Source organism: Nematolebias whitei, chromosome 14, assembly GCF_014905685.2.
Source record: "Nematolebias whitei isolate Nwh7 chromosome 14, NemWhi1, whole genome shotgun sequence".
NCBI classification, from domain to species: domain Eukaryota; kingdom Metazoa; phylum Chordata; class Actinopteri; order Cyprinodontiformes; family Rivulidae; genus Nematolebias; species Nematolebias whitei.
The window spans coordinates 12,999,667-13,016,617 of NC_056511.1; the positions used below are offsets into that span (position 1 = coordinate 12,999,667).

At 38.4% G+C, this 16,951-nt stretch overlaps 1 protein-coding gene across 1 annotated transcript in view; it reads left to right on the forward strand.

Annotated features, from left to right (window-relative positions):
* gabra6b (gamma-aminobutyric acid type A receptor subunit alpha6b) overlaps nt 1–16,160 on the forward strand; it is a 32,626-nt gene extending 16,466 nt beyond the window's left edge. The window contains exons 9-10 of the mRNA XM_037688264.1: nt 5,546–5,802; nt 15,943–16,160. Coding sequence (XP_037544192.1) covers nt 5,546–5,802; nt 15,943–15,955 — 270 coding nt within the window. The 3' untranslated portion in view covers nt 15,956–16,160. The remainder of the gene's footprint in view (nt 1–5,545; nt 5,803–15,942) is intronic.
* Nucleotides 16,161–16,951: the final 791 nt, after the last annotated feature.

Below are 16,951 nucleotides of genomic sequence, written 5' to 3' on the forward strand. Positions count from 1 at the left end.
TATATATATCCTGATAATGCACTTTTAATGAAATTTAGTCCACCATTAAATTTCTGATGAAGCAGATTCTACAAAAACATCTATATTTAATTTTTTTTTGTTTTACTTTAAAGTTTAATTTGTGTTTTGTGATTTGTACATCTGTGGGTTAGAATAAAGTTGAACTAAAGGCTGTCTCTTCTTTAAACATATTTGAGGGAAATATTCCTGAGAGATCCAATAATGTTGTGTCTTTTTATGATTTTTCAGCTGAGTTAGCTTTAACAGATTATTTATAATAGTCATTAAAGTGACAACAGGATTTCATGATAAAGCCGGCACTGTTTATTTTTTTTTCAATCTTCACATATTTAAAAAAAAAAAAATACATTACATAAAATGTTTTTAAAAATTGTTTCCATCCTCCATGCGCCAGACCCGTCTGCCGGGATTTGGGTTCAGCCCTCATGAGCACGCGAGGCCGGCGTCCGGGCAATGGCCTTCTGTGATTCAGCAGCTCGTATGTCCGCGGTGACCAGCGGAGCTTGGAGCCTGCAGAGCCCACAAGGCTGGGATCCCGAGCCCTGAGTCAGCATTAGACCACGGTGCTGTCATTATTGTTTTTAAAATGTTTAAATAGGTCCAGCCGCTACTCCGAGTTCTGAGAAATTGCAAATGCCGGATCAGTGTTTTTGAAAAGGTATGAAAGAACCAGTGACTCCGCCCCGACCAATCAGTGACCGACAGTGTTTGTCATGTCACGTTTTGGTCCCTACTCGACCCAGTTGGAACCATAGAGCCAAGGATTCTGAAAAAGAGACCAGTTCTACATACCGTTAGTAATGGAAGAGGGGCGTTACTGTATCTTTTTTTGTTTTTCACACTTTGCTGTGCTCCTAAAGCAACACCCTACACAGAAAGAGATGCATTTACACAAACATACACATGTCTTCATTATTCCTCTTTTGATGCATGAATTCACCACCATTTTTCTTTATCCACCTTTGCACTCTGACATCCAAATGTGATCAGTAACAGATGCTCAAACACATAAATTCATGTGCAGCCACGTAGAGTGTGTGATCTGCAGGAAATTATGCACTCTGCATCCACATACTCCGTTCATCACTCCCTCACACTCCTCCCTTTGCCCCTGTAGCTGTGTGATAACCCCAGAGAGTGACACAAGAGGACAGCCAGTGGCTCTGTGAATGATGCTGCTGCAGATTATGTAAGAGCCATAGATTAAGGGAATATCCCACAGATCTCTGCAGGCTCACAAGAAGGAGGGCAAGCGCCACAATGAAGCAGAGTGAGGGCTTAGAAAGCAAGCGAGGTTCGTTTTTATTGAGCGAGATGTAGAGATGAACGTTAGGTTTGTGTGTTTGGGGGTGTGTGTGTGTGGGGGGGGGGGGGGGGGGGGGGTATAGGGTTACACTGAAAGAATAGGAGAAAGAGAGAGTAGGAGTTGGAGGGATGCATCATGAAAAATGACTGCTTTCACCAAATATGTAGGAGGGAGGACTTCATGGCTGAGAAAAAGAAAAAGAAAAAAAAATAGAGACATATCACCAAGAATAGAAACAGTCATGAGTTAAATTACTTTGACCTGTTTTGACTGTCAACTAACACCACAAGGGAACATCTCACAACCAAAGGCGCACAAATATAGCAAAGCATACAACTGTAAACAGAGTCGGTAACAGAAGCACTGAATGCATTGATGCATCGTCAGCTGTGTGAGGGAGTAGGTGATGTGCTACTGGATGCAGGGAACCCACTGAATATGCAACATTTGCACAAGAAAGAGAAAAGAAAAGGATGCTTTAACTCACGACTGGTTGCTTAGAAATTCTGTTTACAAGGTGTCTGTGTTTTTAGGTTTCAAACTCAAGTAGAAGCCTTGATAAATAGACTCGCATAAATGCTTTTTTTTTTTTGCTTCTCAGCATGATTAGTTAGTATTTGTATGAACTAATCCTTCCATGTCTTTTGACTTTAGTGTACATAAAAAAATCATTAATATCTTTAGGATTCTCTTTTATTGAAAGTTATTACTAAAAGATGGCTTCCTTTTATGTCACATGAAGTGCCTTTAGCTGCTTTTATGGCATTTAGGTGGTAAACATTTGCATAAACTTTGTTTTTGACAAAGGCAAATCTATTTGTGATCAATTTCTTGTCCAGTACAAAACACGAACAGCCCATTGTTTGTGTTTTAATTTCCTTTCGTTAAGAAGGGGAAACATCTTAAAATGTAAATAAATAAAATACTTGGGACACTTGGCAGGCTTTTGTGTTGTACATAGAAAACATGCTAAGTTAATTCATTTGTTTGTGTGTGATTGATATGGTGTGGGAGGGAAGGGGTCGGGTTGTTCTATGGATTGTCTTTTTTTTTTGCTGTATGTTAAAAAAATTAATAAATAAAATATGCTGATTAAAATATGTAAATAAAACTGTATCAAAATCATAATAAAATGCAGTAACCATTTGCATCAAGTGACTATTTTCCTAATAGAAGAGGTAGGCATGTGGCTATGGGGTCTTACTTAACCCTCCTACAACCCTTTTGCCAAAATATCCATTTTTAAAACTGAGGCCTTTTAGGCTACTTGGAGCCAAGGGTCAAAGTCACGTCTTTCAAATTGTCTATGAACAAACAGGATTAGCAAACAATAAGAGGGGGAGGGGGCCCAGATGGGGTAGAGGTAGTGCAGCCGACTTGGGACGAGAAAGTGGCTTGCTCAACTCCCCACCATGCCCACATGCCATGTTATCCTTGAGCAAGACATCCAATCCCTGATTACTCCCCGGGCGCCCACATAGTTGCCCACTGCTCCACCTGAGTGTATCTCATGTGTGATGGGTTAAATGCAGAGAACTAATTTTGTCATTGTATGGAAACATGCAATGATGACAACACATAGTACTTTATACTGTAAGTTTCATATTTAAAAAGTATGAGAAAAAAAGGAAGTTTTATTTTTTATTTTTTATTTACAAACAATTAGCATGTCTTTTTTTCAGTCAGATTTTTTTTTTTTTCATTCAACTTTTATTTATACAGGTTAATCCCATTGAGCCTCGGGGACTCATTTACAAGAGAGACCTGAATTTAACAGAGTGATGACAACAGTGGACAACAAAGACAACAACAGACAATCATAAATGATGCGTACAAATTGAGAATAACAATTGAAAATAAAATGGTATTAAAAAACGTAACCAAAAAAAAACAGCTTAGGTTGTAAGGCGATGTCAAAAACTAAGAACAAGAACATGTCTCCATTGTTTTTTTTTTGTTTTTTTTTTCCCAGGAACTTATTTAAATAATTAAGTTGATGTGTCTCATAGTTTATATCCTACTCCCCACTTTTAATATACCATATTATACCATACCACTTTATTTATAAAGCACTTAAAAACAGCAACAAGGCCAACCAAAGTGCTGTACAGCAAAAACAATCAAGCAAAAGACATAGCAACAAATAATATATCTAAATAGATAAAATATTAAAAAACTATATGAGTAACATTATTGAATACAGATAAGTTAAAATCAACTCACACAGTGTCAAAAGTCATGGAATAAAAGTGAGTTTTCAAATGAGACTTAAAAAAAAACCAGTGAGAGAGGGAGCCTGACTGACATTCAGTGGTAACTCATTCCACAGTTTTGGACCTGCAACAGAGAAAGCCCTGTCACCTCTGATCTTAAATTGAGTGCCTGGAACCAATAAAAACATCTGGTCTGTTGACATCAGCGAGTGCTGTGGGGCATATGGCTGCAGCAGATCAGTGAGAAAGGAGAGGGCAGAACAGTTCGGAGATTTACAAACATACAGAAGTATTTTAAAATGAATTTGAAAGTGAATCAGGAGAAAGTGCAGGGAGGCTAGAATGTATATACAAATATGTACATTGTGAAAAAGTAGAAAAACACATGCACCGTGTCCCTCATTTTATATCATATAAAAATATACACCCACTGAAAGAGAAAGATGGACACATGTCAATGCAAGATCAGAATTACCAATTTCATTTAATCATTGATATGAGTACTGTGTGTAAACACCTTGCACCTATCTATACATCTAAACAACATTTATACATCAAGCAGTAGATGCCCATTGTGCCTGTGTCAAAATGTGTTTGGTGAACTTTACAGCAAAAGAAGAAGTTGATTTCTTTGAAAGAAACTAAGCGAGCCTGCTGCCATCACTAAAAAATGTCTTGCCTTTTGGATCAGTACACACTGTACTATTTACAAAGGCAATGCATGCAAGGTGAACTGATGTTCTGAGACTCATTTCATGAAAGCACACACCTTGTTATTTATTGATGACTGAACTTATGTATGTTTGGAGGGTCATTATTACTTTAAGTAAAATATCTGCTCACATCTTCATGCTCACTGATGTAGTTCTCCTTTCTCTCACAAGTGAACATTGAAAATGCACATATTTATTGCTTTACGTATTTTTAGTTTTATCCAAACAGTAAATAAATGAATGGATCTGTTTTATTAACCTTATGCTGCCAATGTGTAACATAAAGGTTGTGTTTGTAAATTATAGGGACATCATTTTCAAATAATGTGTATGGTCTATTAGAATCTACACTGAAATTAATATTATTGTTCAATGACAAAACTGATTTTTTATTTTATTTTATTTTATGAAGTAGACTAAATCAATGCTAACAAAGATACTATGGCTTTCCCCAATGCCATCTTACTTTATATCACATTTGAAAATGATAATGTAATGTGATTAAGCAATGCCTCCATTAGGCATGCAATCTCTGTGTTCTCAGGGTTTCACATAAAAATATGCTATTAATTTTAATGTAGCTCTATAACTGTTTATTATGCTCATCTAGTAAATAATTTAGTGAAAAGCACTGTTCGATTTACTGGAATTGCCTTGAACCATCAAGATGTGATGATTTGACTTTGGTGATTCATCTGTTGGTGCAGTGTTGCTTTCTCTGCTGTTTCACTGCAGGAAACTTGCATTGCATGACCCATTTTTGAAATGTCCTCCTTCTTTCGTTTAAACAGATTCTGATTTACAACTACTGGAGCAGGGAGTATGTGATGAGATGACAGAAGTTTACTGAAAGTTGTTGAGGCAGGGGAAATAATGTGGTGATATGTTGAGTTTCTGTTTTAGTATGCTTCGTTTCTAACTTACAGATTAATCTATACACACTGAAAACAAACTTAGCCAAGGGGAAAACATTGATTGTTTTGCTCACTGTATTTCTGTGTACCTTATTGTTGTCTCAACATAATTCTGCATGCAAACTCATATTACTAAATGTGCTTATTGATCCATAAATGGTTAGATATTGCACTATGAGAATTATTTATGTGTAATGTTTTCCACTATATAAAGTGTTGCTCATTTCCTTGCAAATGCATTTTGTCCTAATGGCATGTTTTATGACTCTGGGTATGACATAACTTGTTTTATTAATAATGGCTTCAAACTACACCATTTGTATTTTAGTATGAATCTCCTCTTATAGATGTATTTTCTGTCTTCTTTGTCTCTCGAAGGTGGATGCCAGTAGTGTGCTGAAGAAGAGAATGAACTCTGCTCCGCTTTTTGAGCGCCCTGCCAAAACATTCCCGAACCCACCTGTCAATGCCCAAGCTTTCCTGCAGCAAGGCTCAGCAGTACCAGCCAACAACGTTCTGACTGGCACCAGCATCATTGACAAATACTCGCGCATCCTCTTTCCCCTTTCATTTGGCGCCTTTAACCTGGTTTACTGGATCGTCTATCTCACCAAGGACACCATGGAGATGTCAAGGTGAACAGATGGCATGGCTATCACAGCTCATTGTGGAGGTTATTGCACTAAAACAAAGTGAGGGTGAGAGTGTTTTGATGTTGTCTTACTATAGACAGAATACATTCATTTATTTTTTTTATTGTTGATTATATAGGTACTCAAAACAAATGTCAGTGATTGGTCAATTGAAAGTGATAGTGTTGACTTTTCATGGGGAAAAAAAGTTATAATAAGAGAAAGATTTAACATTGAATGTTTGTTCTTTTAATTTACCACAAATGATGGCACTTTAAATGCTATTCATAAACAAGCGTGTGCACAACTAACAAATTTTCGAAGTCACTTCTGTTGCTAGATAAAATATCAGCTCAGCTCGGTGCTATGGTGACATCATGAGCTGTGGGTGGCCTTCTGGCATCAACAAATCTTCTGTAGTCTTCTGTAGTTTTAAACTTTAACAGAAAGCTGGGCAATACACTAATAAAATAAGAACGTTTAGTTTATGAATTGCCTGTGTGTTTGTTTGTGTGTGTGAGTGTGTGGGGGTGGGGGTGGGTGTTGGAGGTAAGGGCTCCCACAAACTCGGGCAGACCTCAGTCCATGCGGAAACTGTGCGCACTGTCTGCAAACGGTTGAGACTTCATACTAGAGCGTTCACCCTGACTGGCTGCGGCCCAGCTCTGCAGGCAAGGGCCATTAACCTTCGGGACAAATTGAGGTCGCCGACTGGTCATTTGCTGACATGCCTACTGGACTGATTGGCAGGTCCTCAAAAAAGAAAAAGAAAAAAGAAAACAAGAGCTGACAGCAAGTGTCACCGGTGTTCTGTGATTATATGTTGTTAATTATAAGTTCTAAAAAATTAAAAATAAAAAACAGAGAGCGCTGGCCCTGCAGCCCACACATCAGACTGACCCATCAGGAAATCTCCAGACTTTCCCACAGCCACGCTGGGCCTGATTTTAATTTGTTTGTGACAAATTCTTTCATTTCTCACAATTTCAATCATGGCATCAATGGACGAGGAGGAATAGATTGTTTGCTTCTTGGAAAAAAAAAAAAAATAAATCAAAAGAAAAGGCCATTAAACCAGACCATGGATGAAGAAGGGAAATTTAATACATTGGTGTTGCATACAAAACAGTTTGTTGCCGGGCAGTTTATTGTGCAACACCGAGTACGCGTATGTGTTCGTAAAAATTGATCTTTGCATGGACACGCCTTGCAGGCATCCGCTTCGAGTTTAATCCAGTACGTGTGGCTCTCTGTGGACTGAGGTCCACCCGATTATGTGGGAGCCTTTAAGTTGGTATTGGAATTGACTTAACCAATCAGAACAGGTGTGTATTCCTGATTGTGCATTACCACAAGTGCATTTAGGGTGTTTTAGCTGTACTCATTTTGTTCCCTTTGCACTGCCTTTAAATAGGGAAATCCCTAAAGGCATGTGCTGAGACAAGTCAGAAGACATGACATTGTTGTCATGCATCAGGAAGGCTCTGTATTACTAAACCTCTTAGTGACACTCACTTAACTGTTTCTTCTAATTGATAAGGACAGTAATCTTGAGAGGAGATCCTGACAGACATGTGTGAAAACAGTAGTGATAGCTTTTTACTTGAGGAGATCAACAGGACTAGAAATAATTATATGTCATTGATGTATAGTGGGACAGCACGGTGGCACAACTGGTAGAGCTGCTGCCTCTCAGCGAGCAGGTCCCTGGTTCAAACCCCGGTCCAGGGGCCTTTCTGGGTGGAGTTTGCATGTTCTCTCCGTGCATGCGTGGGTTTTCTCCGGGGACTCCGGTTTCCTCCCACAGTCCAAAAACATGCATGTTAGGCTGATTGGTAACTCTAAATTGTCCCTAGGTGTGAGTGAGAGAGTGAATAGTTGTTTGTCTCGTTTGTCTCTGTGTGGCCCTGTGATGGACTTGCGACCCGTCCAGGGTGTACCCCGCCCCTCGCACAATGATTGCTGGACATGGGCACCAGCGACCCCCATGACCCAAAATGGAATAAGCGGGTAAAGAAAATGGATGGATGGATGGATGATGTATAGTGTTCATATTTATTTATGGGTGGCACAGTTGGGTAAAGCTGCTCTTCCTTTCTTGGTCACGGGGGTCACTGGTGCCCATGCCCAGAAGTCACTGTGTAAGAGATGGGGGACAAGTCACAAATTCATCACAGGGACACATAGAGACAAACAACCATTTACTCTCTCACTCACACCTAGGGACAATTTAGACTTTAGAGTTACCAATCAGTCTAAGATGCATGTTTTGGGTCTGTGGGAGGAAACTGGAGTACCTGGAGAAAACCCATGCATGCACAGAGAGAACATGTAATGTCCACCAAAAAGGGTCACCAGCCAGGTTTTTATCCGGCAACCGTCTTGCTGAGAGGCATCAGCTCTACCAACTGTGCCACTGTTCCACCCTTTATTTAATATAATAAATATTTATTAATTGTAAATATTCCCCATTAAGATGATCTCAGGCATAATCTCTCTCTCTCTCTCTCTCTCTCTCTCTCTCTCTCTCTCTCTCTCTCACTATCTATCTATCTATCTATCTATCTATCTATCTATCTATCTATCTATCTATCTATCTATCTATCTATCTATCTATCTATCTATAATTATACAGTATATTTTACATTTTAGGGCACCATGGTGGCGCAACTGGTAGAGCTGCTGCCTCTCAGCCAGCAGGTCCCTGGTTTAAATCCAGATTCGGGGGCCTTTCTGGGTGGAGTTTGTATGTTCTCTCTGTGCATGTGTGGGTTTGCTCCGGCTACTCTAGTTTCCTCTCACAGACCAAAAACATGCATGTTAGGCTGATTGATAACTCTAAATTGTTCCTAGGTGTGAGTGAGAGAGTGAACGATCGTTTGTCTCGTTTGTCTCTATGTGGCCCTGAAATGGATTTGCAACCTGTCTAGGGTGTACCCCACCCCTCGCACAGTGATTGCTGGACATGGGCACCGGCGACCCCTGTGACCCAAAATGGAAGAAACTGGTAAAAATATAATGTATGGATGGATGGATGTTTAAGTTTAGTTAAGAGGACGGCTTGCTAAAAATGTGCAAGGGGCTACAAATAGATCATAATCCAGTATATACTGCAGGTTGTGGACATGTCTTTTCAATAACTTGTCAGGTATTAATCATTAGGTTGTTAACAAGAACTGCTGTCCTTCCTCCTTTGCTCGAACTGCTCTGCCTGTTCGTACAGTTTGAAAGCTGATGTAAGAGGTGGAGTGTGGAATTTGTTCCTGCAGTCATGTGTCAGTGAAACATCATTCTTCATTCCTGATATATCTTCAGTGCTCCAAGCTAATCTGCTATATGTACCAGTGAAAGGGCATTCTTCATACCAGTGTGACAAAAAATGCTTGGTTATTTGTCTTGTTTTAACCCTTGATTTTTTTTTTTTTTTACATTTTTGTTATGTCAGTTTGCCTGAATGTGTTGTATTTTGTTCATTGTTTGAGTTTCTTCCTTGTGAAACAACTTATTATGATTTTGTATCATCACTGTAGAATTAAAATTATTTTATTATTCAAATACATGTAACTCAATCCATCCATTATCTTTTACCCGCTTCTTCCGTTTTGGGTTGCGGGGGTCACTGGTGCCCATGTCCAGCCATCACTGTGTGAGAGGAGGGGTATACCCATGGACAGGTCTCCAGTCCATCTCAGGGCCACACAAAGATAAATGAGACAAACAACCATTCAAGGTTCAAGTTTCTTTATTGTCATTCGCATCACATGCGGTATATGAGGTGGAAAAAAAACTATACTCAAGGTCTCAGTTACACCCCAAAATATCAAAAATATAAAGTATACTAGAAACTGTATACAATGATCTCAGATATATGCCAAACAACAATAATGTGATATAATCGTCTTCTTCTTCTTTCGGCTGCTCCCTGCGTTAGGGGTCACCACAGCGAACTAAGTCACATGAAGACTTGGCAGGTATTTTTAAGCCAGATGCAATTCCTGACGCAACAACAGACCACCAAGCTACCACAGCCCTCTGTGTGGAACAGAGAGCTGCTATCTAGGACACCCGGAGGAACAGATGGTGGGGTTTAAGTCCCTTGCTCAAGGGCCCAGAGTGGGACGAATGAGGGTGGAGGCAGATGTGTGTGCTTCACCTACCCCACCCACATTTTTAGTGTTGTCGGTACCAGAGCTTGAACCGGCAATCTTGCGATCACAGGCCCACCTTTTCTAACCTCTGTGCCACCACTCCAATAATAATGTGTTATAATACAATTTATTAAACAGCAGTCTGAATATGAGTCTGCTGTGAGCAGATAGGTATGAATACAGCAGCAGCATGGATAATCAGCAGCCCAGATAAAGAGATATCACCAATTCAAGTGGAATTACAGTGGTTTTACTGGGGTGGTGGGGGTGGTGGTGGTGTGTGTGTGTGTGTGTGGATAGGTGTGTTTGTTCCTTCTGAAATCCACAATCATGTTCTTCACATTGATATGAAAGTTGTTCTTCCTGCGCCAGCTCTCCAGGTCTTCCACCTCCTGCCTGCAGCCGGACTCATTGTTTATGATGCATCCCACCACCACTGTATTGTCTGCAAATTTTCTTACTCATACCTTGTGACAATTTAGAGTTACAAATCAGCCTAACTTTCATGTTTTTGGTCTGTTGGAGGAAACTGGTGCACCCAGAGAAAACCCCCACATGAACGGAGAGAACATACAAACTCCACCCAGAATGGCCCCCAGGCTGGGATTTGAACAGGTGACCTTCTCGCTGAGAGGCGGCAGATCCACCAACTGCGCCACTGTGATGCCCTTGAACTCTAATCAGTATCTTACGTTCACTTTTAAGAAAACAACATCAGTCAGTTAGTTATCTGTAGAAAAAAGATCAGTTAGTAAACTTTATTTTTTTTCCATTGCAGTTACATTTATAGACAAGTACAGATTAGTTTTACATACTGCATATATAGTAATATATATGTATATATGTATGTATGTATGTATGTATGTATGTATGTATGTATGTATATATATATATATATATACTTTGTATATAGTTAAAACAGTGTGAGTGAAAAGTGTTAGTAAACATAACTAGAGTGAAATATTGTGAAAGGTAACTAAAAGTACTGTTTGGTTTCATGTGGAAAATGAAAACAAATCATTATCCAAAAATATTTGGTTCTTTTTATTTTTATTTTTTACTATATTATGTACGACGTGGTGTGGCTGACTACAAAAAATTACAGACCTATAAGAGAAAGCCAGTAAAGCATATCTCGTTGTGAAACATTAATCAAAACTTTGGTCTCTTTCTGACTAATGTGGTTAGTTAATAAATACCAAGGTGCATTCCCTTTTCTAAGAAATCTCGGGTTTTATGATTTGTTCACTCAAAGTAAACATTTTCCACTGTGGAACCCACCATCTGTTGGACCTCAATTTTGACCTGATTTGCCTTCATGTTTTTTCTGCAAAATATAATTTACCACTCAACAAGAGTAGAAGGAATGGTAACAGCAAGCATGTAGCCATGTGTCCATCTACTTAGGGAGCATCTGGCAGTTTAAGTGTGGTTTAGGATCTGCTTACATTACTAGAGTTAACAAGTTTCAATGAGTGTGTGACTGGCAACATTATTAGTCCACAGTCACACTTTTTTTAATATCTAGAGGTGAGGACAAAGGCTGTTCATGGTAGTTATCAAACTTGTCTTTAAATTCCCATGATTTAATTACCTAAGATCTAACAGATCATAACCATGGCTCTTATCCTTGTTGACCTCATTGCAATTATATTAAGGCACTGAAGATTACAATACAATGCTTGCACCTGTTTTGAATAAAGTATTTTAGTTAAAATATTCAATTTTAAGAAGTCCATTCAAATAATGAAATACAAAAAAGACAAAATACCACCTAGCAGATTGTTCTCTTTGAAGCGTGGCTGGTGGGATGAATTCTAGTTCTAATTTCACCTAAACTATTACTCAAGATGACTCAGTTTTTCAAACTATAGGACAAGTGGTTGTAGTCATTTTTAATGTATTAGTATTAGTTTGAGTTATGTATTCAAACGATTTTATATTGGACTTGATACCAAATGCTCATCTGATTTAAGACCTTATCAATGATGTTGCACCTAAATAAATATTTGTGAAATTAATTTTGTCGTATTCGCTAAGTGTGAACTGGACCAAGATAAATAACAAATGTGATGAAAATGTTGCTGTTCTTGCAATGAGTTTTGCTCCATGGGTTACACTTTCACAGTTAACACTACAGTTAGTTGCTATTTCCATCTATTTCTATGTAACACCACCCACATTAATGACCCTTTGATTCTAAGATGGAGCCTACTTAATCCAAATATTGCATCCATGTAATGCAAGTTGGTAGTTCTTTTCATTCCCGTGCTAATTATTCAGTTCCAGTATCCCAAAACTAAAGCAGATAGTACAGCATGCAACAAAACCCACTTCTGTTTTCTTTTTTTTTACTTGCATAATAGAAAGCCTACCTGTACAGATGGAATGGACCAGAGGAATATGTTCTCTGCTTGTATGTGTTTGTGCAGGTGGGTTTCTGTGTGTACTTCTGGGAGGATACACAGGCATATGAGTGTATAAATGTGCTATGGCAGCAGTGCCTACTGACTGCAGGCCATTTTAATGAATAGCACCATTCAGTGCAAGACATGAAGGAGACAAATTGGCTGAAAACACTTCCTTCCATGAGGGGCTCCAGCTGGTTGGTGAACTGTTTTCTGGCTGGCTGGCAGACTGACTGGAGTATGTATGGTAAAAGGCAAGGATGAGCCTTACTCCCCTTTATTGGCCATCAGAGTGCTAGGATAGAATAACAACTTCCCTATTGTTGCTCATAAATCAAAATCACTAAATAGTGTTTCCAGCTCAACTTCTATATTTGACTGCAGGGCCATTGCTATAACTTTGGTGTAATGATCATTCAATTACAGGCCACTCAGACAGAGGGCAAAGAAGACAGATAGAAAAAGCAATCCCCTATCTATCATGATTTTCTTCTGGGCCATGTGGGAATTGCTACAACACCCAATATCATCTAGTTTGTCAGTGCTTGCATGAATGCATTTCTCACATACTATCTACCTCTGTTTACTTGGTTGTCTATGTGTCCTATCTAATGCCCCATGCACTAAATTACTCCTTCAGACACACTTTGTCTTTCTCTTAGCCACATCCTGGCTGTCTCTGTGCTACTCCACCATCTCTGTCCCCTTTTTCTAAACTCTGAATATACTCTGCCTCTTTTTTTATTTTATTTTTCTTATAAGATTGAACAGCTAAGCAAAAATAGTGACTACCTCATCTTCTTCCCATTAATCATTCTGCTATTCCAAAACAAAGACAGATCCTGTGTATTTAGGACTGCGCCAACGTTTTACCTCTCACCAATACCACCTTCATAGAATGCCTTGTTCATTAAGTAATTTCTGGTCAGCACAGCGGCACAGTTGTTAGAGCTGTCGCCTCACAGCATGAGGGTCACAAGTTCACCGTCAGCCTTTCTGTGTGGAGTTTGCATGTTCTTTCGGTGCATGTAAGGGTTTTCTTTGGACACACTGGTTTCCTCCCACAGTCTAAAAACATGCATGTTAGAATAATTGGTAACTTGAAATTGTCCCTAGGTGTGAATGAGAAAATGAATGGTTGTTTGTTTTGATTGTTTCTCAATTTGACCCCATGGTGGATTTGCAACTTGTCCAGTAGTGTCCTGCCATTCACACAGTGACTACTGGAGTTTTCCTGCTTCCCTGTGACCTGGGAAGGAAAAGTTGGATAAGGAAAATGGATGGATGGATGAAGTTATTTCAGCTAATCTAATGATTATGTTAGGGCAGGATTGTCTAAAGAAAAATGGTAAACCAGGGCTGTCCAAACATGGTCCTTGAGGGCCACTATCCTGCATGTTGTATAAGTTTATCTGCTCCAGCATACTTGATTTGAATCATTGTATTAACAGACTTATGTAGATCTTTAAAAAATGTAATTCAAACTTTGAATCAGGTGTTTTGGAGCAGAGCAATGAGTACAACATGCAATATAGTGACCCTCAATGACCAGAATTTACTACCCCAGAACTAAACAATATAAGTTCACTCCCTTAAGAAGTCATTAAGTTTATCAGCTGTATAATATTACCACATGGAAACCGAGGCCTCTTTTTTTAAGTTTCATGACAATTTATGTCACACTGGATAAAAATTGTTGTGGCTGAGCGCAGCTGAGGTTGAGTGGTTAGAGCAGTCGTCCTACAATGGGAGAGTTGGGCGTTTGATTCCACCAGCAGTCACGTGCTGAAGTGTCCCTGGGCAAGACACTGAACTCCTCATTGCCTCCGATGTGTCCCATCAGTGCATGGATGTGATAAAGCACTGATTAGTTTTTGTAAAGATGTAGTAGAGTGCTGTATGAATGGGTAAATGAGGTCATAGATTGTAGTGTAAAGCACTTTGAGTATATTGATAAGATAGAACGGTTCTATATAAGTACATTCCATTTACCATGTTTTCTTATCTTTGAGGATTTAGAACGTTATCCCTGTGTATGTGTAGGTTTACTCTGGGTACTGTAGTTTCTTCTCCAAAACCAAAATGCATGCATGCTAGATTATTTGGTAATTATAAATGGTTCCTAAGTGTGAGTGAGAGCGTGAATGGTTGTCTACACATCTCCTTAACAATAAAGTATTGACATGCAGACCAGAATGCAATAATTTAAACATTGTCTATAGCCAAGTGATAAAAACTACTTATTTTTTTTGTCTTGAACTTGATAGCAGCAAAACATTTAAACAAATAGACAAGACCACGTTTACCACTCCAAACATAGTTATGCATTATGGAATAGAGATGATAAACGTTTCATGAAGCATGCTTAATATCTCTTTCATGTTTCAATTGAGATATATTGGCATGTCCAGATTCAGATGTTGTTGTTTTTTTTTGTTGTTGTTTGTTTTCTTTCCCAATTGTTTCCAACTGAATAAACAAATTGTTTTCAGTGGTTACAAGTCTTGGATGGAGGCATGCTAAATGAAATGTTTTATCAGTTTAAACAGAGCACCACTGTTATATCCAATTTTGTTTTGTTTTGTTTTTCTTAATGTAACAGTTACAGTCTTCCAAAAAATAATGAAAGAAACAAAAAAATGCATGTATACATGCAAGTATATGTTACTTTTAATTTTATAATTTAACAACAGAGGTAAGCTTTCTAACTTCATACTATATGTTTTCCACGATAAAATGGCACAATGGTGCATTTTTAAAACATTGTTGCCATCTTTGACTTTATCAGAATGATCTTCTCTCCTCTTGCATCCACAGGAACATAGACATGAATACATAAATCACTGTACTGATACATTTTAAATGATTTACGTAATTCCAACAATCTATTTGGTGCCAGTGAAATGGAAGTAATTTGGCAATACTGCGGTGTGTTGACACCAATTAATCCACTTTGTTGCTACTAATCCAGTGGATTTGCTGCTGAAGGTTCATATCCTCTATGGTAATAATACATTTGCATGTACATTAAAATTAGTTACTAAAATTAAGACCAAAACGTAACCAAGGTTCCGAAAGCAAATCCCTCTTTTACCTCTTTGCCAATCGAAAACACGCAGGCAGCTGTCAGTTTTTGCCACTGGTCAAGTAAGCTCTCCAGTTGGAAATGGCTTTCACTGCTGTCAAAAGTGTCTCCTGTTTTAACACATCACGATGAGGAGGTGGAGGTGTGAACTACCTGGATGGGGTTCCCACAAGAGTTTCACAAATTTTTGCGGACAACATTGACAGCTGGTGTCTGAATAAAATTAGATTTCAAATCCAGCCCTGGATGAACGCAAGCGTTCACAGCAAGAGCAAACCAGAGGAAGCTGTTACATCATACCAATCTGCATTAGCTCTCATGCACAGGCAGATGTGGAAGGATACGAAACTGAGTAGGTGTATAAGTGTGGGCGTTGTTATGCTTAAACCAATATGTTTGAATATATGGACAGATTAAAATTATTTATACTCTGCCTAAATGGAAAATCCAGTTTTCTTAACTTATTTAACCTTGTCTTTTTTTCTTCTTTTTTGTCTTGTAGGGATGCTGTCTAAGAGTCTTCCAGGAAAAAAAAACAGTCAAACACAGCTATTCTTCCTTACGTCCCCAACACATACAACCACCCACACACACACACTCACACACACACACTTGCACAATAGATCTGCACATTATGATACATGGCAGACACTTGCCAAGCACTCTTATGCAGCCTCAGTGAAGTCTCTTTTCAAGTAGTCCCATGAAATATGTGTTTTGAGAGCAGATGGACCAAATCCTCTTTCCAACTTGACCAGGAAGCTCAAAGTCATGTGGGGCCTCAATTCCAACTACTGCTTTCATTTTTTATTTTTTTCCTTTTATTCCCCAGTGTTTAAAAAGAGCTACATGTTAGGACTCTTTACACTGTATATATATATATATATATATATATATATATATATATATATATACCTGAGTTGATGAGATACAATCTATTTGCCTATGAAGTTGCAAAGCTAAAACTGACAAATACACATAGAAGGATACTTTTGCAAAGTATTAATTCATTTGTATATGCAACATGCATGCACCTTGAGTACTTTTACTACTTTGTTAGAAATGGCACATTCCCTGATTGTTTGAAAATCTATGAAAAGAATGTAGTCCTGGCTTTTATGACTGGATCCTTTGTGTTTCACTGACTTACAAGGGAAAAAAAAATAAACTTGTTTTTTTACTTTATTCATTCAAAGCGGAATTTTACAGTACATTCATTTATTCGTTCGTAAGTTTGTTCATTTGCTTTGCTTAATGAGTGTAAATGTTCAAACAAACCATATGGTGTCTTTTAGGGAGGCACTTCGGTACAACTGAATTTTTGCTCTGACATGTTCAAACAAAAAGAGAAATGTGCAGATACAACAACCAAGATAAAATACAGACTCAAACTCGCTCACATAGTGTTTATTACACATTATACCCTGATGAATTCAATGTTGTGATGTATTTTTTATTTTTTTATTTACAGAAGTAAACTTAATCCCCAGTTAGACATACATCCCGTTGCT